Source organism: Lissotriton vulgaris, chromosome 9 (assembly GCF_964263255.1).
Source record: "Lissotriton vulgaris chromosome 9, aLisVul1.2, whole genome shotgun sequence".
NCBI classification, from domain to species: domain Eukaryota; kingdom Metazoa; phylum Chordata; class Amphibia; order Caudata; family Salamandridae; genus Lissotriton; species Lissotriton vulgaris.
The window spans coordinates 912869513-912894210 of record NC_141697.1 but is presented as its reverse complement, the minus strand read 5'-3'; the positions used below and the strand labels follow the sequence as shown (position 1 = coordinate 912894210).

Sequence of the window (24698 nt, the reverse complement as noted above, 5' to 3'; positions counted from 1 at the left end):
ATAAAAAGGCAGAATTGGGGTGATGGGGGCCATAGAAAATCCCATCTTAGAAGAGATGGGTGCCATAGAAGGCCATGTCCATACATTCCCCAAAGAGTCAGTCATCCTCAACCAGGAATGGTGGCTTAGGGCCACCATCGATGAAACGGCTCTGCACAGTGAATAAGTTGTGTCAAGCCCACAGCGGAGAGTGAACTTTAGTGTGTCTCCACCATCAGCAACAGCCTGAGATAGTACGGCCAGGACCTCTGCCATGACCTGTGACAACACTTGTGCAATCGTGTCCCACAGAGTGTGGGAGTAACAGTCCAACATGTATGTGGTGTTCACAGACCGCATAGCCAGGTTGGCGTAAGAAAATATCTTCTTCCCCAATCAGGCCTGCCTCTTGGATTACCTTTCCAGCTGGGGGGTGTTCTAGTGAATGACCCATTGGATGCTGATGCTTGGACCACCAAGCTCTCCAGGTTAGGGTGTTGGGTGTGGAAGTTTGGATCCCATGGAGCAGGACAGGGTGGCGGGGAATCATCCAATTCACAGAAGTCCCTGTGTTGTGTTTGGACCAAGTCCTCAAAAGGACGTCAGTGAGGGTGTCATTGAACGGGAGTATCTGTTTGGATGTGGAGATGCCCGGTTGCAGCACCTCTGTCAAGATGTTAGTCTTGAATGCCACTAAAGGCAACTGAAGGTCAAGGACATCAGTCACCCTCCACACCACCATTGCATATGAGACTCCCTCCTCCGTAGCCCAGGTAGGGGGAAAAAGCATATCAGTATCTTTAGAGATATCCAAACACTGGCTTCATCCAGATCCTCACACCAGTCCATGCCAGGGTATTCCTCATATGGCTGGCATTCTAAAGGGTCCAGCGAGTAGCGACCCATTCCTTTGTTCCCCAAGTCCTAACCCAAGGGAATAGGGCTCAGTCTAGGAGGCAAGGCTCCTGTCAGCACCAGTGTTGGGCGATGCCCCTACGGCACCGTATCGAGTCAGTGATCAGATTTGGTGGCATCAGGAGCGTCGGTATTGGGACCGGTCTCAGGAAAGGTTCAGTTGGTACGACATGCACTTGGCTGGATCAAAGATTGGATCCATGGGGGTCTTATGGAGCCGGGGCTGAAGCTGCCGGCATGGAAATAGAAGGGGTCCATTTCAACCCCATGGGCCCGAAGGCTTCCCGGAGCGGTCAGGCTGTTCAAATATGAGGCTCATTGACTCATATACCTCTTTAGTTGGACTGGGGTCAGTCCGGCTCCAGGAAATGCCTTGAATGTTGACTCTCCCTCATCTGGTCAGCTGACATACAAGGAGAAGTTGAAGACCTCACTTGCTTTGACTAACTTGAGGGTCCCTAGGACTTGGGGTGAGACGACAACCACATTCTCCGCGACCACTTCTGGGACCTTCCTCTTGACCAGGATCTCGAGTGACATGGAGACGCATGCCAGAGCATGACTTTGGGTCAGGGTAGCTCTCCAGACACCACAGGCAGACAAGGTACGGGTCTGTCACTGATATTAATGGGTGACAGGCTCAGCACGGCTTGAATCCCACTTTTCTAGATGACATTCTACAGACCAGGAGGACAAACCTCAAAAATGGTTGAAAAAAGTCAGTCAAACAGAGACTGAGGGATAGCTTATCTCTGCATCACCACTTGCTGGAACGGAAAGAAAAGAACTGATGTCAGCACGCCTAGGTGGTGCCTTTATAGGTGCAGCGGATGTCACTTCTAGGGTGGACGATGACGAAAATACATGCATTCTTTTTTCGAGAAAATAATTTTAGGAGCTTTATGCCAGGAGGTGGTATGTTTTTAGTAGTTTGAATGTCTTAGAAACTATATTACTACTGCTTTATAGATTTCTGAGGGAATATTATTAGATTCTGGAGCCTTGTATAAAGGCATGCTGAGGATAGTTGTTGTCACTTCTTCTAATGGGAATTCTGCATTAAGAATGTCTTTGTCACTGCAGCCCAGTTTTAGGATTCTGCACACCTTACCACTGCTAACCAGGACTAAAGCACTTGCACTTTCTCCTTAAAGCATAGTAGAATTGGCTTATACCCAAATTGGCAAATTTAATTTACTTGTAAGTCTCTAGCAGAATGGCACTACCTGTGCTCAGGGCCTGTAAGCTAAATGCTACTGGTGGTCCTGCAGCACTGGTGTGCAACCCACTCGAAGTAGCACTTTGAACATGCCTCAGGCCAGACTTGGCAGCCTGTGTATAAACAGTTTCAAACTACCATTTTGACCTGGCAAAGTCAACCCTAGGTTAAGACCTGGGCAGGGCAGGGTGAAGTGTATTTAAAAAGTTTTACATGTACTTTTACATTTTCAATATCCTGGTAGTAAAGAGCTCTTAAATTCGTTTTTCACTACAGCAAGGCCTACCACCCCCAAGGAGAACATTGGAGCTACCTTATTACATTAAATAAGCTCGTAATTTCCAAATGGTGTTCCCATTTGGAAATTACAAGCTTATTACAAGGAAATTACACCAGTTCATGTTTGGTGTCTTTAGAATTGTAATGAAAAATCCTAATTTATGGGGAATTTGTATTTTAAATTACAATTTTAAAAATGCCACTGTTAGAAAGTTGACATTTTCCTGCCTTAGCCATTTGGTGCCTGCAGCCTGTATCTGGTCACATATCTGAGGGTACTTTAATTTTTTGGTTGTGTGTATTCCCCCAGACAGCCACATACAAAGGAGAGCTTAGTTGATCCTGAATGGGCAATCACTGGCGGGATGGGAGGAAAAAGCTGTGCCCAGCCCTACTTACGCTCAAATAGGCTGTGTCTTTTCTCCACATAAAGGGCTGCATACCCCCTGTAGTTAGTCTGGAGCCACGGCCAGGAAGGCAGAGCATCTGTCCACAGATTAATCATTCTAGAAAAATATTTGCAAGAAAAATATTTGCAGCAATTGGCACTTGATCAAGAATTGAATGTGGATATAAATGTTCACTATTTGCAATGAAATAGAAAGGAAGCTGGGAAAACACCTAGTACGAGCTTGCAGCACCCAAAAAGTGGTAAAGCCAAGTTTAAGAACTTAATAGAACATGAAACTTCTAAAATGCCACCACAAATGTAGGGTAACGTATGGCATGTAGCCAAACAATGGAAGGTACAATATTTCAGAATGACAACATAAAATGGAAAAATGTGGTGTATGCAATTGTTTGCCCTTGTAAAAAAAAATTGCATCAGAAAAACCAATCAAGAAACAAGACAAAGAATAGCCCAGCACAAGTCTTGCATAAGAAAAAAAACTATGGCAGTTTGGTTGGTAAATCATTTAATTACAAATGGACATATTGAGAAAGACTTCCAATAGACAGTACTATGGGCAATTCAACCTAATTCAAGAGGAGGAGATCTTGAAGACACCCTGATGCAGAAAGAGGAACATTTGATAATGTTTTTTAACACTGTTACCAAAGGCCTTAATGAAATTACGGATTATCATTCAACATAATGAGATTATTTTAGAAGATGCCCAAAAATATGCTATAACACCCCATCAACAGGAAATTGGAAGAGGCCTGCTATACTGAATCCGTCCTCTGAAATATCTTCAATTCGAAATTATGTAACAAGAAAGAAACTAAAACAAGCATTGGCATAGCCAATAGGTCTCGCTATTCGGACCCTCTAAGTATTTAGTTATGCAGCACAATATCCTTGGTGCAACAACATCAACTGTTGCATGGCTAAACACTTATAAGGTCCCAAAGGCGAGACCTATTGGCTATGCCAATGCTTGTTATTTTTTGTTCTTGGGAGAAACCAGGCTAGTGCCAGGAGGGTCAGGGGTGAGTGGCAGGGAGGTGAGGAGTGAATGCCAGGAGGGACAAGGGTGACTGTCAGGCCATGGGGGTGAAGGGTGAGGGCCAGAGAGGTAAGGAGTGGGTGCCAGGGAGATGAGACGTAAGAGTCAGGAGGGTCAAGGGAGAGTGCTAGGGAGGGGAAGGGTGAGTGCCAAGAATCGGAAGTATTAGTGCCAGGGGTGAGGGGTAGCTGCCAGGCCAGGAGGGTGCAGGGCTAGTGCCATGGAGGTGAAGGTTGATTGCCATGTCAGGGGGAAGAAGGGTGAGTGCCAGGGAGATGAAGGTTGAGTGCTATGGAGGTGGGACATAAGAGTCAGGAGGGTCAAGGGTGAGTGCCAGGGAATGGAAGGGTGAGTGCAAGGGGTGAAGGGTAGCTGCCAGGCAGGGGGGAGAAGGGTTAGTGCCATGGAGCTGAAGGGTGAGTGCCAAGGGGGCGATTAGTGAATGCCAGGAGAGATATGGGTGAGTGTCAGGGAAGTGAAGGATATGTGCCAGGGAGGGGAAGTATGACTACCAGGAGGGTAGAGGTTGAGTGTCAGGGAGGTGACAGTTGAGTGTCACCGAGAGTTAATGCTGAGTGCCAGAGTGGGAGATGGGTGAGTGCCAGGTGCGAGGAGTGACTGCCGGGCCTGAGGTGTGAAGGGTGAGTGCCAGGGAGGTGAGTGGTGAGTGACAGACTGCAAACAGTAGTGAGCTGGGGTCTAGAAGGAGGTGCAAAGATCATCACCCGGTGTGTGCTAGGCTGGGACGCACCAGTGCCAGGCCAGACTTGGGTGGATGCAAGAAACTCTAAAAGGCGGGTGCCAGGTCACTCGTAACCTTAGTACAGGAGTGGGGTGCGCAGGAGAGAGTAACATCTTCATACGAGAAACTATTCAAAATCCTGAAAACTCCTCTTTATGGTCTTGCAACCTTATGTGGAAAATAATTAGCAAATGAATGGGCTTCCATAGTGGACATGCAGCTTGTTACAGCAACTTATTGAGATAAAGTTTGCATTGCAAATAAGCCAAAGCTAACTTGAATTAGTAACTGTAAGATTAAAAAAGTACCCCAGTATTGAACCAAGGCTACAGAATAATAAAAATGGGGGCAATATTAGTCTCCTTTTCACAGCTGACAGCCAAAAAAACAGGGTGTTGTGGAGTACTCGGATTCTGGTGGAATCAGAATTTCTAAAAGAGTCAACTTTTCCTAAAACTTTTTTTTTAAACAACTCTTTTGGACACACTAGCGTATAATGCCATGCGAGTGCCATTGCCCTTCTCCTAAGACACAACCTCTGTGAAACAAAACAATTAGAATAACTGTTTGCTGTTTAAAACTAAGTGGGGCACAAATGCAGTTTAGCATTCTGGTTATTGCTTGAAGGAAGGATAAGAAACCTGTTTACCTTTGTCTGTACCACTGATTTCTATGTGGATCGGAGACAATGCATGGAGTGGTATGGTTAACAGGAGACGTGCAGGCTGCCTAAATTTGTAGAGATTGCATTGCCAAGCACTAGGAAACAAGAGTGAATGCTGAATAAAACTAGAAACGCGAACACTTTCATGGCGAACGCAGCCGTGAAAGTGGAACGGATCGCGTGAAAGTGAAACTGATCGTGATCGTGCTACCTGGCTGAGAGGAGGCTGATAGCCAGTGAGTGGCTGGGGTGTGTGTGTGTGGTTGTGTGTGTGTGTGTTTGTGGTTGTGTGTGTGTGTGGTTGTGTGTGTGTTGCTGGTTGTATGTGTAGTTGTTGGTGTGTGATTGGGTGTGGTTGTGTGTGGTTGTGGGTGTGTGGTTGGGTGTGGTTGTGGGTGTGGTCGTGTGTGGTTGAGTGTGTGTGTGGTTGTGTGTGTATGTGTGTGGTTTGTGTGTGGTTGTGTTTGTGTGTGGTTGTGTGTGGGTGTGGTTGTGTGTGTGGGTGTGTGGTTGTGTGTGTGGTTGTGTGTGTGGTTGTGTATATGATTGTGTGTGTGGTTTTGTTGTGTGTGTGTGGTTGTGTGTGATTGTGTGGTTGTGTATGGTTGTGTGTGTGGTTGTGGTTTTGTGTGTGTGGTTGTGTGTGTGTGGGTGGTTGTGTGTGTGGTTTTGTGTGCGTGTGGTTATGTGTTTGTGTGGTTGTTTGTTTGGTTGTGTGTGTGGATGTGTGTGTGGTTGTGTGTGTGTGGTTGTGTGTGTGTGGTTGTGTGTGTGGTTGTATGTGGTTGTGTGTGTGTGGTGTGTGTGGGTGTGGGTGTGTGTGGTTGTGTGTGTGTGGTTGTGTTTTTGTGAGATGTGTGTTTGGTTGTGTGTGTGGCTTTGTGTGTGTTGTTGTGTGTGTGGTTGTGTGTGTGTGGTTGTGTGTGTGTGGTTGTATGTGGTTGTGGTTGTGGCTGTAGTTGTGGTTGTGTGTGTGTGGTTGTGTGTGTGTGGTTGTGTGTGCGTGGTTGTGTGTGTGTGTGGTTGTGTGTGTGTGTGGTTTTGTGTGTGTGTGGTTGGTTGTGTGTGTATGGTTGTGTGTGTGTGGTTGTGTGTGTGGTTATGTGTGGTTGTTTGTGTGGTTGTGGTTGTGTGTGGGGGTGTGTGTGTGGTTTTGTGTGTGTGTGGTTATGTGTGTGTGGTTGTGTGTGTGTGGTTGTGTGTGTGGTTGTGTGTTTTGTTGTGGGTGTGGTTGTGTGTGTGTGTGGTTGTGTGTTTGTTTGTGGGTGTGGTTGTGTGTGGTTGTGTGTGTGGTTGTGTGTGTGTGTTTGTGTGTGTTTGTGTGTGTCTGTGGTTGTTTGTGTGGTTGTGTGTGGTTGTGTGGGTGTGGTTATGTGTGTGTGTGGTTGTGTGTGGTTGTGTGTGTGGTTGTGTGAATGAGTGTGTTGTTGTGGTTGTGTGTGTTGTTGCGGTTGTGTGTGTGGTTGTGGGTGTGTGTTTGTGTGTGTGTGTGTGGTTGTGGTTGTGTGGTTGTGTGTGTGTGGTTGTGTGTGTGTGGTTGTGTGTGTGTGTGGTTGTGTTTGTGTGGTTGTGTGTGTGTGTGGTTGTGGTTGTGTGTGTGGTTGTGTGTGTGTGTGTGTGGTTGTGTGTGTGTGGTGGTGTGTGTGTGTGTAGTTGTGTGTGTGTGCGGTTGTGTGTATGGTTGTAGTTGTGTGTATGGTTGTGGGTGTGGTTGTGTGTGTGTGGTTGTGTGTGTGTGGTTGTGTGTGTGTGTGGTTGTGAGTGGTTGTCGGTGTGGTTGTGGATGTGTGTGGTTGTGTGTGTGTGGTTGTGTGTGCGGTTATGTGTGTGTGGCTGTGTGTGCGTTGTGTGTTTATGCGTTGGTCGTGAGGAAAGGCTAGGCAGGGAAGGGGGTTGCTACAGAGGAGGAGGGCTGCGTGGGAGGGGTAGTGAGGGCTGCGTGGGAGGGGGTAGTGAGGGCAGAGAGCAATGGCGTGGAGGAGCATGCTGTAAGGCTTAATGAGCCATGAAAGAAAGGAACAAGCAACTGAATGACCCGTGACTGAGGAGACAGATGGCGGCTGCGCTTGTGCACGCTCCCGTGAATGCAACTGCTAGGCCAGTCTGTCGCACTTTGAAAAATCACCTACTGAATGTCTCTCCGAGCAGCGCATGCGCTGGCTCAGCAAGACATAAAAAAGAGGCAATGCACACCATTAATAACTAATCAGTAGAAGGCTGCCACAACGAATAAAAAAACACTCTAAGAATACACTCTGTTTAAAGAAGTGAAGGCGAAATGAACTGGGTTAAGAAACTAAACATTTGAAAAAGAAGCGTGTTTCAGAACAGAACATAACAACTAGATGAAATAAAAATCTGGCACAAGAACGCGCTTGCTTATACACAACAATGACCAGTATGCTATGGGACCGAAATAGGCTCTCAATTACATAAGTCTGACAAAGGCATTCAGCATTTCCATAGAGCTAAAGAAATATCCAGGAAGTAAGACGCGACATTAAGAACAAGCATTTGCAATGCAATAGGTCTCGCATTAGGAAAGTTTGAGCTATTGGTATTGTAAATGACATTTATTTTTATTTATGTGTTGGTTTTGAAAATAGCCAAATAATTAGCTTTGTCATTTACAATGCCAATACTTTTACCTTTTGCAAATGTGACACCTATAGCATTTGTAATGCAACATGTTTTGTATTTACGTGATTTATCAAAGCACCGTGCAAGCTTTCACGCAGTGCCATAAACTGCTGGGACTGTCCCATTAACAGCACTACTAGCCGCCGTAAACAATAAACAGGGACATGCTGTGGGAGATGATAGCAGGGGAAGGGCAGTGCACGGCCCGCCATAGTTAAATATAAACAGTGGCGTGGAGGGGGGCTGCGACGGAGGTGACTCACGGTGTTCCTCACAGGCCGCTGCAAGGGAAAGGGTGAGAGCAGCAGACACAGCAAAGCAAGTTTCACATGGTGCCTGTCAGTGGGTTGCAAAGTTTTCAGAATACCTGGTCATTCAGTACTCTCTCTACGGAATGCAGGGAGCAATGCCTTGTATAATGATAATTGCGATTCCATGCGAAGCATTGTGAGCACTAGAGGGTAGCATAGAACCAATGCGTCAGCCCAGGGGTCCTCACATTGTAAATACTCAAGGAGCCGCGGGACAAGCCATGAACTGCTGCGTCTTAAGCCCCAACTCACTGAACTGTTTGTTTGGGTAGTGGGTGTGAGGATGGAGCATGGGGGGGGGGGGCTGGGATTCGAGAGAGGATGGGGATTGCATGGCTAAATATATATTTTTTTAAAGCACAATTGAAAATGTGTATTAGCACTTTTTAAAAATTATTTTTTGCCACCCTATACAGAATGACTACAAGTTTATGGCAAGTCTGCAATGCCCATTCTGTAAAGCATTAACAAAAGCATTGGTAGGTCTCAAAGGCACACCCTGTTGGCTTTGCCAATGCTTGTTTTGTTCTGTAGTCTTGCAAAAGTTAGGTGGTTACCGAAGTGACATTTATGGCAAGGGCGTTTCCACATTTTTGTAAAGATCACAAGACACGGACAGATGAGCATTTTTCTGGAAAGGAATCTTCTCCAGAGAACCCCGGTGACACCAGGGTCTCCGAGGCTGCAGATAACATTTTAAGATTAGCAAGAAAAATAAACGTTTGCTCCAGCAATAGAGGGCACACTGGATGACCGAACAATAAATTGCATTGTCATTTATAATGCCAATTGCTTAAACTCTAGCAAATGTGAGACCTATTGCATTGCAAATGCTTGTTCTACTGTGTAGACGGCCCTTGACATCACGTGGTCACCAGTACACTGTGTTAGTGGCCCTAGTGCACCAGGCACTTCCAGCATTGAGGTAGCCATCTTCCCAGTATGCCTTGCCCACAGTTCCCGAGGTATGTCCACTTTTCCACACCATCCCGTACCCCAGGGCCCAGGCATAATGTGATTTATAACCTCTGCAATTTCATCATAGTCAATGACCTCTGTGATGTCACTTTCTGTAAATGCCATCAGGGACAAAGGTCATGTGATGTGATGCATGAGATTATGAGTGGTCAAGGAGCGGGTGTTACCAATCTCTTGCTCTCCCTGTGATTTTGGTGGAATAACGTCACTGACTTGATCTGAATCATGTGACCTTTGACCTGTATAGGCACTTCTTGCATCCTGCCTGTGGTACATCGTCTTGCATAGAACTTTCCCAAGTTCACTGGTTCCAGGCATCATATTAGTGGTTACTCTTCAATAAAAAAAATCACTAATTTGTTCTTGGTTGATAAGGAGATTGCATATTTTATTTATGAATCGTATAAGGCACCCGCTATAAACCTAATCACCTATAGGTACAGGTCAAGATGCTTAAATGGAGAGATGGGGTCTTTATTAAGAGATGGGTGAGTTCTTTGGTGTAGGGATGGCTGAATACACAGTTTCGGAGTATCCACAGATAGAGACCTCTTCTAGGAAATCTTGACCTGTAGAAGACGCTGGTGGGAATCATGCGCGCTTTGAGGTTGCATGTTGGGCAGTATCATTGTGGTCGGAGATGGCCATCTGAAGGATGAATATTATTATGGGTAATCGTGAGAATGGGGTGTCCTTTCATGATATGCATGTTGGAGGAAAGGACGCACAGCATAAATGTCTGATTAAGAGCACAGCTCCGTTTGACCCCCCTCTTTTCTGAAAGGGCCACGCGCATTGTGTCCACCTGCCGCCCGGGTCACTGGCCCTAGGCGAGCTGGGGCTGGAAGGCTCGTCCTGCAGCAGTCATGCAGCCTGGAGGGAGCAGTGCGGAGGGCGGGGTGGCCTCACCTGCTAGACCGGCCTGCCCCGCTCCCCTGCCGGGGCCCGGCCCCCTGCCCGCCTCCTGCCCCTGAGCTGCGTCGGATCCTGTTACCAGGACAGCACCGGGCCGAGTGTCGCCTTTCTTCAGCCCCGGCAGGGTCCCCCCCACAGGCCTGCGGCCGGGTGTCCACCCATCGATGCATTACTGTCCCTGCGGCTCACCCCTGAGCAGGCGCTGCTTTGTGTAAATAACGCGGGTTGCGCTGTGATGAATCATTCAGGCGCACTGTGAGAGCCGAAAATGTCGCTTGACTGATCTTTTAAGTGCCTCGACGCTACACACAAGCTAACAAGGCGCTTGTTAAGGCAGACACAAGTCCCTTGAATCGTAAACACACAAAGCACATTATTTCAGATCCTGTGTTTTCTTTTACAGATGCTAGTTACCTAAAATGCATTCATGTTCAGAAATTAAAAAGTACATTTTATATTCCTTTTACATTTGTGTGGTCAGTAGTTCATTCTTTCATGTCACTCCAGTGTTATCGCCTGAGCAAGCACGGCGCTGACTGCCGCTTCCCCCGTGACCCTGGGCAAAACCATGAACCTCGCTCTGCAGATTTTTGCAATCAGTAAGCCTTCTTTAAAAAAACATTTTTGTGGTCGAAGACCCCAGACTTATTTTAAGATGATTGAGGCTTTAAGTTTAGGTTTGGGCACCTCTGCTAACACATTGTGGTGAAAAAAATGTGCTACGGGTTCAGGCTGTGTGTGGTGTGTTAACGACCTTAATCTAAATAGGCGCCGCTGCGCTGCCCGCGGCGACCCGGAAGCTCTTGGCCGGCTGGCGAATCCGCTCGCGGCCGACCGGAAGTCCCGCCTCCCGAGGTCCGCGAGCTGCCGGCGCATGGAGCGCCCTGCCGTCCGGGGTAGCCCGGGTCCCCAGGAGGGGGCCGGGGAGAAGGAGGAGTGTGGCACCTGTTGCGGGGCTCCTCTGACCTGAGGGAGCCCCGATTTACATGAGGAGACGCGCCGCGCCGTGAGGAGCCCCGCCAGAAGAGCGCAGTCGGTGAGTGGGGCCCAGGGCTGATGTGAAGTGCGTGCGTGCCTGTGTGTATGCCTGGGGGGGTGGGGGAGGGGGGGGAGTGTGTGCGCGTGTGTGTGCGCGAGGGTATGTGTGTGCGCATGCGTGACTGTGTGTGATTGAGAGAGAATGCGAGGCAGGGGATAGTGTGCCTGTATGTGTGCCTGTATGTGTGCCGTATGCCTGCGTGTGCATGCGCGCGCCTGTGTGTGTGTTTGTGCGTGCGTGCATGCATGCAGAGGGGTGGGGGCTGCCTGTGTCTGTGTGTGAGCAAGGGCTTTGCACCGCGCATGCGCAGCTACCAGACGCTCGCTCCCGAGGTGAAATCTGACCTCGTCAAAGCGCGCGTCTGGTAGCTGTCCACATTCCTAAATACGGGCCACAAAAGGTCTGAAGCAGACACCTTCAATGCTCACGCATTGAGGGTAGGGCTGCTCGACCTAAAAAGAAACAAGGTTTCCTAAGTCACACTGCTGAAGAATTGCAAGGCTGCGACTAAAGGTGAACAAGTTACATTGTAGCTGGATTCCAAGGCAATATGTCAGATTAATTACGAAATATGGCTCTGCAAGATTTAAAAAAAACCAAAAGATTGATGTCGAAAGATAGAAGGATAGCGTTTAAATAGTCACATAGTAGCAGGATTCCAGCTCAAGCTTAGAATAAGCAAGCATATTGAAAATGGATGCAATGTTATAAATCGGCCTCACGGCAGACAGCCACATATGCCAGTGAGTTAATATAAACTAGACTAAGGCTCCAAAAGAAGGTTTTTAATAAAATGCTCACACAGAAGTAAACGTTAACGAAGGTAAGAAGCTGGACTTGGTAGTTTATGCTTGGTTAAATACCTTCTCATATTTCTACAGAAATAATTCTGAAGGCAACAACACGAATAAAATACTGTCCAAAAAAAAAGGAAGAAACAAGTTGAATCTGCTAAAGAACTCACTATTACGGGCAATATTTGGAACCATGGGGAGACAAAGCAATACATTATTTATAACTCACAAGACCAGACACTACAGCCCAATCACAAAATCATAGAAATGCAAACGGGTACACAACGCTCACTTTATTAATTATCTTATAGAATCAACCACTCAGGGTCCTGATGAGAGGTTTGAAACGTGTTGACGACCAATATTGGGGTGTTATTTCAGCTACTGCAAAAACCGCCTGTTGGCAATCCTGAAAGATACATTGGGAGCCTACTCTAACAGAGCGCATTTGATAATCCCTATAGGAGGATTTGAGAAAGAGGTTCAGAATAATAATAATAATATAAACCTCAACACCACTGGAATCATTTGACTGGTTCAAGTTGCATTCAGAAAGATGTGAAGTCGTGTTCAAGTCTGATATATGTTTTAGATGTGAAATGCATTTGATTTATTTTTGTAAAGTGGTATTCAATGTAATTTTTATCAGACAACATGTTTATTTCCAAAGGGCTGTAAATAGTGTGCCTTACACCGAAATGTGGTTTAACTAATATGTTTAGGTGTCTCTGAAATGTATACAAATATTAAGAAGTAAAAAGAAACCACAAGATGATGGCAATTACTAGATCTTCAGAAAAATGTGTTGACTGAATAAATACAGTCTGGGTTCAGTGTAAGTTTTTGAATTAATAGTGGCCCAACCCAGCTAGGTAAAGTGCCCAACCACTTTGTATGTAACTTTTAAAAAGTAGGCTGCCTTAGCTATTTGGTCATGCAGCCTGTTTCTGGTCACATGACTGGAGGTACTTTACAGTTGGGCTTTGTCTATTCCTCCTAGACAGCCTAACATAATGGAGAGCTTAGGTGTGCCTGGATGGCCAATCACTGGCACAATGGAAGGGAGGATTTGGGTCCAGCCCTACTTACACTTAAATAGGCTGTGCCCTGTCTCCAGACAAAGGGCTGCATACCCCCTGTAGTTAGTTTGGAGTCACAACCAGGAAGGCAGGGCATATGTGCACTTCAAAGGCGGCCTCTAGAAGCTTCTCTCCACTTCAAAAGCACAACTAGGTATATTTAGAGGACCCCACACACCACCACTTCAGTACACTTCTGGACCTGTGGATGATCTGCCAGGAGGAAGGACTGATGTGCTGCTGAAAGGACTGCCACTCTGCTAGACTGCTGACCTGAAGGGACTGCTGCCCGGCTGTGCTACCTGATGCCCACTTGCCTTGGTGAGTACGACTGGACCTGCATCTCTTGAACCCATCAACCAGAGTGACCCCAAGGGCTGGTTGGCTGGTGTCCTGATCTGAATCCTCAGGGACAAAACAGGCTTCTAACAATGTTGCACCTGCACCTGGACTTTGCCATCTGTGAGTCTACCCTGCCAGATGGTACCACTTTAGTCCTGAACCCTTGAAAGTGAGCTTAAGGGGCTCTGCCAGCCTCTGTAGATCCAGCAGAATCTCCTCTGCTGTATGGCACAACGCTGAGCAGAACTGATGCATTGTCACTGCTATGTGGATTGGACCCGTCGCAAAGGCCCGCATTGCCGCACAGCCTCAACAGAACCACCACTGCGTGACTCATCCTCTGCAGCCTCAACCACAATGCCAGACTCTGCATCTCAGCCTCACAGCTCCGAAGAACCCACGCATTGCCCTAACTGTGCAACACAGCTTCGAGGCAGATCCTCGCAATGCTCGGCAAACCAGGACTTTACTTACTTTGTTCAGTGGGCCTAACTAGGTCCCTGTATCAGGCCCGTGCTCCATCGCGGTCGGCCTGAATTTGTGACTTTCACCCAATCCGGCGCAACCACATTTTTCAAGCAAGCCGGGCCGAAGACGGCTGAAATGCCAGAAACCGGTCCCCGGTAGCTTGTCTCCTTTCTGGTGAAGAATTGGCTTGGTAGTTTAGTCTGCCCTGCTCCCATGATGCACTGGGCCAGGGACAGACTGATTTGCATATAGCCAGATTCTGAGCTGGGATGGTGCAGTGAGATAAATAACGCTGATGGATCAAGCCCTGATCTTTGGACTGGGTAAGAGTGGTCTGCTTAATTCAGACACTCTGTTCATCACCACCCCCTTTTCTGAATCGTTTTGGCCACTATAGGTGTGGCAGGGTATACTCAGACATGAGTCCCTTTCTCACTGCACCATCAGGATTCAAGCAAGCCGGGCCGAAGACGGCTGAAATGCCAGAAACCGGTCCCCGGTAGCTTGTCTCCTTTCTGGTGAAGAATTGGCTTGGTAGTTTAGTCTGCCCTGTTCCCATGATGCACTGGGCCAGGGACAGACGGATTTGCATATAGCCAGGTTCTGAGCTGGGATGGTGCAGTGAGATAAATAACGGTGATGGATCCAGCCCTGATCTTTGGACTGGGTAAGAGTGGTCTGCTTAATTCAGACACTCTGTTCATCACCACCCCCTTTTCTGAATCGTTTTTGGCCACTATAGGTGTGGCGGGGTATACTCAGACATGAGTCCCTTTCTCACTGCACCATCAGGATTCAAGCAAGCCGGGCCGAAGACGGCTGAAATGCCAGAAACCGGTCCCCGGTAACTTGTCTCCTTTCTGGTGAAGAATTGGCTTGGTAGTTTAGTCTGCCCTGTTCCCATGATGCACTGGGCCAGGGAAAGACTGATTTGCATATAGCCAGGTTCTGAGTTGGGATGGTGCAGTGAGATAAATAACGGTGATGGATCAAGCCCTGATCTTTGGACTGGGTAAGAGTGGTCTGCTTAATTCAGACACTCTGTTCATCACCACCCCCTTTTCTGAATCCTCTGTTCATTAGAGCATTAATCAGATTTTCTTCTAAAGTGACAACATCTATCCTGGCAGCTCCCACAGTGACAACTATATCAAAAGTTTCAACTATATCAGGCCCAATCTCTGGGGGGACCTCGAGGGCCAACTTGCTGGAGTTACTAGCTGGGTTGCTAATGCAGTTGATTCACTTGCCTCGTACCCTGGTCGGCGGTTGTCTAGGGAGTCTCCATCTAAACCCTGGTTTACCCCTGCCCTCAAAATGCTTGAACATGACTGCAAGATCCTTGAACGTGCATGTCGTCGTAGTGACTACTGCCCTGATGCTAAGAGAAATCTTAGACTTAAACAAAGAACCTACTATCAGGCTTTAGCGCAGGCCAAAAGGCAATTCTATTCAGTTCGCAACGACTCTGCCAAAAACAATGCAAAAGAAATGTTTGCAAGTGTCCAAAGTTTTATGTCACCTACTGCCCAATCCAGGGCATCCCCATCTACCGTCGCCTGGTGTGAAAATCTTTCCAGTTTCTTCAGAGTTAAAATTCTTTCCATTCAGGTGGCTTTTCCCCCCTGTAACAATGACATTGGGGCTGATCTAGGGTCTTCATCCACTGACCCTGCTCACTCTCTGCAAGCCTTTAGGTCTGTGGACCTCTCAGATTCCCTCAAAATTCTTAAGGGCCCGAAGTCAGGCTCGCCTTCTAATCCATGTCCGGCCAGACTGTTGGCAGCAGTTGCAGAGACCATCAATCCCAAAGTAAATGGCATTATCAACCTGTCCCTCCAGGAAGTTTGCGTTCCAGAGGCTTGGAAAGATTTTGCCACTCTTAAAAAAGCCATCCCTCAATCCACTGATCCCAGTGAATTACCGTCCCATCTCTCTCCTGCCTGGCTTGGCCAAAGTGTGCGAGTAGGTGGTGAATAAACAGCTCACTGAGTTTGTTGAGAGGGAGGGCTTGCTGCACCCAGTCAGGGTTTAGGGCATCTCACAGCATCAAATCGGCACTGGTGGGGGTCTCGGAGGCAATACAGGAGTATCTGGATTCCGACAGGAGGGCTGCATTGATTTTGCTTGACCTGTCTGCGGCATTTGATACAGTCCCACGCGCTTTCCTTCTCTCTCGTCTGGCCGAGATTGGGGTTTCGGGTGACGCCTGGGGTTGGATTAGGTCCTTCCTGGAAGGACGGGTCCAACAGATTTGGCTTATGCTCTCCTCCTCCGCTCTCCAGCCAGTGACCACTGGTGTTCCTCAGGGGTCCTCCCTTAGCCCCCTTCTCTTTAATATTTATGTTACACCCCTCATGTACCTGGCAGAGGGCCTTGGGGCTAAGGTTATAGCCTATGATGATGACACTCTGCTTCTTTTCACCTTGGATAAGAATGGATACTCTGCCTCCTCGGTTCAGAATTGTTTGTCCTCCATTTTTAAATGGTTGGCTGGTGCGCAATTGAAGTGTAACGAGGATAAGTCAGAGAGCCTCCTATTTGGTAAATTCCCTCCCAATTTTAAGGAAACTCTCTGGCCACCGGAGTTCCCCCTACTCACCGCAACAGGCAACCCCACCAAGAACTTGGGGGTGTAGTTTGAGGAGAACTTGCCTTTCTCCACTCACATCAAGAAACTTGCGAGGACATGTTTTGGCCTTTTGAAAACCTAAAGGAAATGTCTTCCTCTCCTGTCCAGGGAGGCAAAAGAAACGGTCACCTGTGCCCTCATTTTGTCTCGATTGGACTATGCCAACACTCTTCTGGTGGGCATACCGGGCTATCTGTTAAAAAAGCTACAAGTGGTACAAAATGCGGCAGCCAGACTTCTTCTCGAGATTCCTTCCAGGAAGAGCATGAGTAGTCATCTACGCTCTTTGCACTGTCTTTCGATGGAAGTGCGGCTCAAATTAAAAGTTTTAGTCCTGGCCCACCGCGATCTTCATGGTCTTGGCGATACTTACCTACAAAAACGGCTTTCCTTCTATGCCCACTCACAACAGCTGTGCTCCCCGTTTCAGCATTTCGCTCAGGTTCCGTGCTTTAAATGAAAGAGGCTGGGAGGCAGCTCTTTTGCCTGGGAGGCAGCTCTTTTGCCTGGAAGGCGGCAGTGGCTTGGAATGCCTTTCCTCTCCGCCTGCGGATTACTCAGGACCCGCTGATTTTCAAGAAGAACAGGAAAACACATCTTTTTGCATAATACCTGACTATGGCCCCCCCCTTGGTGATGCGCCGGGACACTTTCGAGTATCTGCGCGCGATACAAATTTAATTAACATAACATAACATCAACTTACATCTAAATTCCAGACCCAGGATTGCTGCAAGATGATTACCTTCAAACTGCGATGGTAAAGATAAAGGCAAAGTGGTGAGAATCCAAACCGTGCTGAAGAGCAGGTCAATTTCTCAGACATGTTTAAATGGACATTGGTTATGTGGCACAGTGATGTTCTGGAGGTGGCTACACTCATTTGTATGTCACTCTTTCCACATATTTAGTGTAAAAGAGCCACACAGTATGTCCTACCCTGCTATCTTCGAAAGACCAATGAGATGCGCAAAATATTTTCAGTTACCTTGCTTGCCTTCATCAGGAAGCAATCTATGAAGTCCCGAGGAGATTCTGAGTTTAAGGTCTGTTGGTGTGAATCAATCTTTTCTTGAATAAAGGTTTTCAAGCTCTTGGATTCTTCTAAAATCCTATGATGGGGTCCTGGCAGGTAGTCCATGATTACTGGAATGGCATTATAAAGCTGTAAATAAAAAAATGGAGAGTTTTAATTCATAGATAAGGCGTAAAATAGAAGATAAATGGGAAAGGGTGAGGTGGAATGAGTGGGAGAAGAGAAATGAAACAGAGAGACAAAGATTGTAAGGGGGAAATATAGAACAGCATAGGTAGAATAAAACAAAATATAGTCAAGTGGTATATAGAATCTCGCCAGATTAGTGCATGGAAGAATGCAATTCTTCTGCACTTTAAGGATGACAATGGCGCAATATAATTTTAGCCCTGGGATCTTAAGTATTTTAAGTTCCATTTTAGCTGCTTCATAATTATTAACAAAATCATGCCTTATGTTTCTTCCACTGAGTATACAGGGACAGATGTTCATTTTAGTGTCTGGGAAGCCAGTGACAACTAATGTACAATAGCACTGTAAACTATTCCTTTTTCTCCTTTTGCATTGCAGTCCTTACTATAATGGGCTATCCTGCATGATGTTGAAAAAGGGAAACAGCTTTACAACGCAGCAATTACCACACAGTGCCTTTATGTCACAGCTTTTACCACACATGCATTTATCACATGCATCTTTTGGTGCTTTTATCTAACCCTGGGCGAAGCACTACGCTACGCTCGCGGAGTTTGCGAAGTTTGCGCAACTTCGCACTACGCGAGCTGCACGTAGCACAGTGCGAACACGCGTAGTGCAACGTAGCGTAGTGCAGCGGTCATTTTTTGCTTGTTCGCGGTCCTCAACGTCATGTTCGCGACCACGAGCAAGCAAAATGACATCCCGGAGAGATTCTCAACGCGGGGAGGTCAGGTTTCTCATTGTGAGTGGTTGCGCATGCTCGCGACCGCTCTCAATGAGAAACTACCAGTTCGCGTTGAGAAAGCTGCCGTTCGAGTAATAATCTACTAGAGCAGCAGAAAACTACAGCTCCCACTGTACAAGATGCCGTTTTCAATGATTGCACAGTGCCGGATGCTTGTCCGCACTGTGCAATCATTGAAAACGCATCTTGCACAGTGCAAACATGCTACTACGCAACTTGCGTAGTGCTACGTGAATTTTGCGTAGTGCGAAGTGCCCTTTGCGTAGCGCTACTTCGCGAACTACGCCCACCCCTACTTTTATCACGCATACCTTTACCATGCATGGTAAGTAAATGTATATATGTGTGTGTGTGTATATATATATATATATATATATATATATATATATATATATATTCATGCTCCTGGGTCCGCCACCAAATTGAAGGAGCACTCAAGCAACAGAGAAGGTTTTGACCCGTAACCTTTATTGTTGGGTACAAACTGCACACGTGGGTGGGCGGGATATGCAGAAACTTCGAATCACCTGACGCGTTTCAATTGCTATCTTCCTCAGAGGTTTCTACCGAAGTTTTCGTGCGGCACTCCTACATGCTCTCTGATTGGGCTATTCACGCCTCTCAGCATTGTGGATGTTGAAGTCTTTAAAGTCCATAAATGAACGCACTGTCTTAACTGCTGCTCTCTATGAGCCCCTAGACTCTGGATGAGCCTCCACCAACATTGCAGTTTTGATCCAGCTCCGCTGCTCTACAGTCGAGGTAGGTATCATCCCATCTCATGGCCCCCGTTTTTTGACAGGATGGTGCACCTTCGCGGCTGGGCTGCCGCTATGAATTCATGCTCCTGGGTCCGCCACCAAATTGAAGGAGCACTCAAGCAACAGAGAATGTTTTGACCCGTAACCTTTATTGTTGGGTACAAACTGCACACGTGGGTGGGCGGGATATGCAGAAACTTCGAATCACCTGACGCGTTTCAATTGCTATCTTCCTCAGAGGTTTCTACCGAAGTTTTCGTGCGGCACTCCTACATGCTCTATGATTGGGCTATTCACGCCTCTCAGCATTGTGGATGTTGAAGTCTTTAAAGTCCATAAATGAACGCACTGTCTTAACTGCTGCTCTGTATGAGCCCCTAGACTCTGGATGAGCCTCCACCAACGTTGCAGTTTTGATCCAGCTCCGCTGCTCCACAGTCGAGGTAGGTATCATCCCATCTCATGGCCCCCGTTTTAGACAGGATGGTGCACCTTCGCGGCTGGGCTGCCGCTATGAATTCATGCTCCTGGGTCCGCCACCAAATTGAAGGAGCACTCAAGCAACAGAGAAGGTTTTGACCCGTAACCTTTATTGTTGGGTACAAACTGCACACGTGGGTTGGCGGGATATGCAGAAACTTCGAATCACCTGACGCGTTTCAATTGCTATCTTCCTCAGAGGTTTCTACCGAAGTTTTCGTGCGGCACTCCTACATGCTCTCTGAAGTTTATTTAGGTAAGAGTTTCCAAAATCTGACGCGTTTCGGGCATCCGCCCTTGCTCACAGACAGTCAGTAAATGAAATATCCATCACTTAAATAGTACTTGTTCCACAGTTTTTTTCTCACAGATGCATTTTTGTCTTTCATTTAAACCACGTGTAGATGGAAAGTGACGACACACTCCAAGTACCTCTTCCAAACATTTTAAAGTGCATAGTGCAAAGGCAGAATAAAAATCAATATTATTTAAATTCTGATATGCAATAAATAGAGCAAATAGATATACATTGAAAATGTTAAAACAATGTATAGAAAATAGACCGTTTTCATATAGCAGCATAAATGCATCTGACCAAACAAACTTCTATTTAGAATATTAGTTGTAGTCCATAATAATTGTTACCTGTGCAAAATAAGCATATTAACCAGATGTGCAAATAACGCACCTTTTAATAGTGTGCAAAGCGTCACTCAAACAGTGCCATTAGAGGACAATTTTGTGCAAAAAATGCTTATCAAATAAGTGCAAACATCGCAATATGTAAACAATTACATAAAATGAAGGTCTATATTTACGTTTACATAGACCTAATTGTGCAAAATAAGCGAGGTATATGGACCAAGGAATAAATATATAAATATATAAATAAATATATTCCAATTGATAAAAATGATTAAAACAGCAGTTTGGTTTTGAATATCTGCATAAATGCAATAATGGTCAACTGTAATACTGATTGCTCACAAACACATATGTTAGCATAATACACAACAGGAAAATTGATGGAAGAAAACCAAATGTACACACTGTTTGTGTCTATGTCCTCATAAAACAATGTATAAGAAAAAAGTAAAAAGTGATTCCCAAAGTAGAAAATACTGGGATTTGTAAAGAAAAAACCAGTCACCATGAAACAAAATTGGAATAACAACAGATTTGTTTATAGAGATTCAAAAAAAAGAAAAAATTATTAATTTATATACAGAAACGGAAGGCAAAGCACTTCATTCAACCTACCCAACTAGAAAGCGAATATTATCAATTTAAAGAAACACATAAAGATCATCAGTGGTATTCAGTCCATTAGGGAATTTGCTGTCCAATTCTAAGATAAAGTGTGACTCCAGCTTCCTCAAGATCTTATCCCTGTCCCCTCCTCTTCGTGGCTTGGGGAATGAGGCAATGACATAATAGGCCAGGCACTGCAAGTTGTTGTTATATATGGCTTTGAAGTGCCTGGCCACTGGATACGTGCCATCATTATTAACGATGGCACGTAAATGCTGGAGAATCCTGACATGCACCTGCAGACGAGTACGGCCAACGTATCTCAAACCACAGGTGCATGTCAGGACATAAACTGCGAATTCCGTCTTACAATTGAACGATCCCACTATGTTGGTCATGGTAGGACTAAAAGGTGTGGAATATTGAGTAGTATTTATTCCGAATTTACAAGCTCTACAAGTAGAGCAACGTTTGAACCCCGGCCGGGATTTCAACCATTCTTCCTTTTTGCCCAGTTCGGGAAAGTCATGGCAGATCTGGGTCCTGAGAGAGGGGCCCCTACGGTATGTTATGGTGGGACCATCAGGTTGCCTGGGTGCTAAAACCAAATCCGTTTTCAGGATCGGCCACCGTTGTTTGATAATAGACCTGATTTGTCTGGCCTGTTTACTATAAGTTGTTATCATCCTGGGGGCCTGTTTGGTATCTGATGGAGCAGTATTAGGAGGAGAGATGGCAATAGGTGGCAATAATGACTCAACTCGCGTAGTGCTACGTGAAGTTCGCGTAGTGCGAAGTGCCCTTCGCGTAGCTTCACGTAGCGCTACTTCGCGAACTACGCCCACCCCTTCTTTTATCACGCATACCTTTACCATGCATGGTAAGTAAACGTATATATAAAAAAAAAAAAAAAAAGGGAAGTTTGCTTTAATGAACATTCGCAAATGCTGATAGAGATGATCTCAATGTGCTTAGAGAACAATATCTTTTTGTTTGCAAAACAACTGTTTCTTCAGACCAGAGGAGTAGCTATGGGGGCCTGCTTCTCTCCCAGTTACGCCTGTCTGCACATGGGGTACTGGGAGGAGCAGGTCCTGATGGGGGAACATTCTATCACCATGAATACAAAGGTGAAACTCTGGTCTAGATACATAGATGATTTGTTTTTTGTTTGGGATGGGACTGAGACTGAGGTGAGAGATTTCATACAAATGCTTAACAATAATAATCTCAATATCCAGCTTACTAGCACCATCAGTGCTCAATCAGTCATCTTCCTTGATGTTGAAATATATGTTCAGGGAGAAACTCTCCAAACTAAACTGTACCGTAAGCCCACGGCAGGGAACACACTGTTGCATGCGGATAGCCATCATCCTGCACATCTGATACGCAGCATCCCCTATGGGGAGATGCTGCGTGTCAGAAGAATCTGCAGCAGTGAAGAACAATGCCGTGTGGCCCAGTCACAATGTAGGGAACGCTTCCTTCAACGTGGCTACAAACCAGCTATCGTGGATAATGCCATTGCTAGGGCCAACAAAATCAATAGGCTAGAACTCCTAGGCTTAGGAGATTCTAATCAACCTGCTGCCTCTACTAGTGGACCTGATGAGGAAACCAGATTAATTATCAGGTTCAGTAATCAGCATAGGATGATTCAGAAAATAATCAAGGACAATTGGTCATTGATTTTGAATGATCCTATACTAGGTGCCACTCTGCCCAAACACCCTAGTATCACATACCGCAAGGCACGATCTATGAAAGATAGCCTGGTATCTAGTAGCCCAGAAGTAATCACATCTACATGGTTAGAGGACAGCAAGGGATTTTTGCGTTGTTCCACCTGCAAGGCATGCAAACATGGGGTGAGCAAGTGTGAGGTAATTACACCTTTATCCCCTTCCCCCATTAAAATCAAACAAAAACTAAACTGCAAAACAGAGTTTGCGGTCTACGTTTTGGAATGCCCATGCGGGCTCAGATATGTAGGCAGCACAAGACCGCAGGTCCATAAGCGGATCTTACAACATCTACGTGCAATAGCGCATGCTGATCCTACATATCCTGTAGCTAGGCATTTTGAGTTAATGCATGGGAAAGATGCCTCTGCTTTGAAATATTTTGTTATAGATTGTGTTCCCCCCAAAGAAGAGGTGGCGATAGGGAGGCGTTACTCAGAAAGTTGGAGACCCGCTACATAATATCCCTCGATACTAAAGCACCTCAGGGTCTCAACATGGGAGAGGATTGTTATACTCATCTATAACTTTTAGAATACCCTTGTTGTCTAGCACTTTGCACTTTGTCCTCAATGAATATGGTTTAGTTCTGCAATACCAACTGATAACCATAATTCTTGTAGCCGTGTAAATAACATGAACCCTGGACCCTCGCTTTTTGACCTGTGTTTTTAAAACTTGTGTAAGAATAATGATTTATCTTTTCTTGTTGCACTTTTTCACTTTAAATGTAGCACTTTACAGCCATCTACATGCAAATGTACGTGATAATGCTTATTTTGCACAAATGATTGAAAACTGTGGAATTTCGTACATGACAGCCCACTTGGGCAGTATAGCCTCTTACTAATTTTGCACTTTAGGGTAACCATGACATTTGGCCCGCGTTATACAAGTGTTGTGTACTCACTATTCATTTTATGCTTGAAGAAGTTAAATATGCGAGTACCTTTTGTAGAGAAATTTTTTAATGGCATCATGATTATTTATAACTATTTATTGGCTTTTAACCTTTTGTAAATTATGAAGTTTAAGTATTAGCCAATGCCATGTGTTTGATGACGGAATTCCATTTTACAAAATGTGAAAGTTTTCTTTGTGTAATTTGCATTTATGCAGTGATTCTACAAATGTTTGTAGTTTTTTCGAAAGCTGAGTATGTTTTCGCTTTCTATGATATGTGATGGCACTACTTGCATTTTTAAAAGGGGTGGTCATCCCTCGTGACGTTGTCATGTGAACAAGGCTATCTCTAGCCGAAACGCGTCATGGCGGATTGGTGCTGGGCTAAACTTTAAATACAATCATATTGCACCACTTTTGGGTCTCGCTGGTTCCTGCTTGTCGGTGTGGCTAACTGCGCTGCGCTACAGTTGCTGAGAACTGGACATACCTCATATATATGTATATATATATATATATATATATATATATATATATATATATATATATATATATATATATATATATATATATATATATATATATTACCTACTGGCGTTCGCCAGTAGGTATATATAGTTAGAATTTTTTCCCTATGGGACTTTTGAAAATTCTATGTCTAATAACTTTGGCGTTTGTGGATGGAATCGGCTGAAATTTTCAGGAAAATGGCACATTTTGTTTCTGGGCAGCTCCTGAAAATTTGGTGGGGTTTCGTCAAGGGGGGGCTGAGAAAAAAGGGGGGTCCCAAAACGCGTTTTTTGCATTGAGTTTTCCATAGGGCGGTTGGACTCACTTTTAGCTCGAACGGCTGAATGGATTTGCACGAAACTTGGCAAAATTGTAGGGACTGTTAGCCCGATGTGCCTTTGCTAGGTCTCAATATATGTGCTCCAGTAGTTTTTGAGAAATTAACGTTCAAACCAAGATATATATCTGTAACAGCGCTCTGGGCAGCGATCCGGTCCGCTTACTTTTCGCTTATCGGAACTTTGCGCGCAGAAAGCTGATTGGCTCTCCGGTGTCTGTCAACATTCTAAACAGTCCGGAGCGGACGCCATCTTGTCTCTCGGTAGGATCGAGAGAGAAGAAGAGG

At 45.7% G+C, this 24698-nt stretch overlaps 1 protein-coding gene across 2 annotated transcripts in view; it reads right to left on the bottom strand.

Moving 5' to 3' along the window:
- LOC147692501 (cytochrome P450 2G1-like) overlaps positions 1 to 24698 on the bottom strand; it is a 591635-nt gene that overhangs the window by 239471 nt on the left and 327466 nt on the right. For both annotated transcript variants that reach the window (XM_086938711.1, XM_086938712.1), the window contains exon 6: positions 17436 to 17612. In XM_086938711.1, the coding sequence (XP_086794837.1) occupies positions 17436 to 17612 (177 nt within the window). The remainder of the gene's footprint in view (positions 1 to 17435; positions 17613 to 24698) is intronic.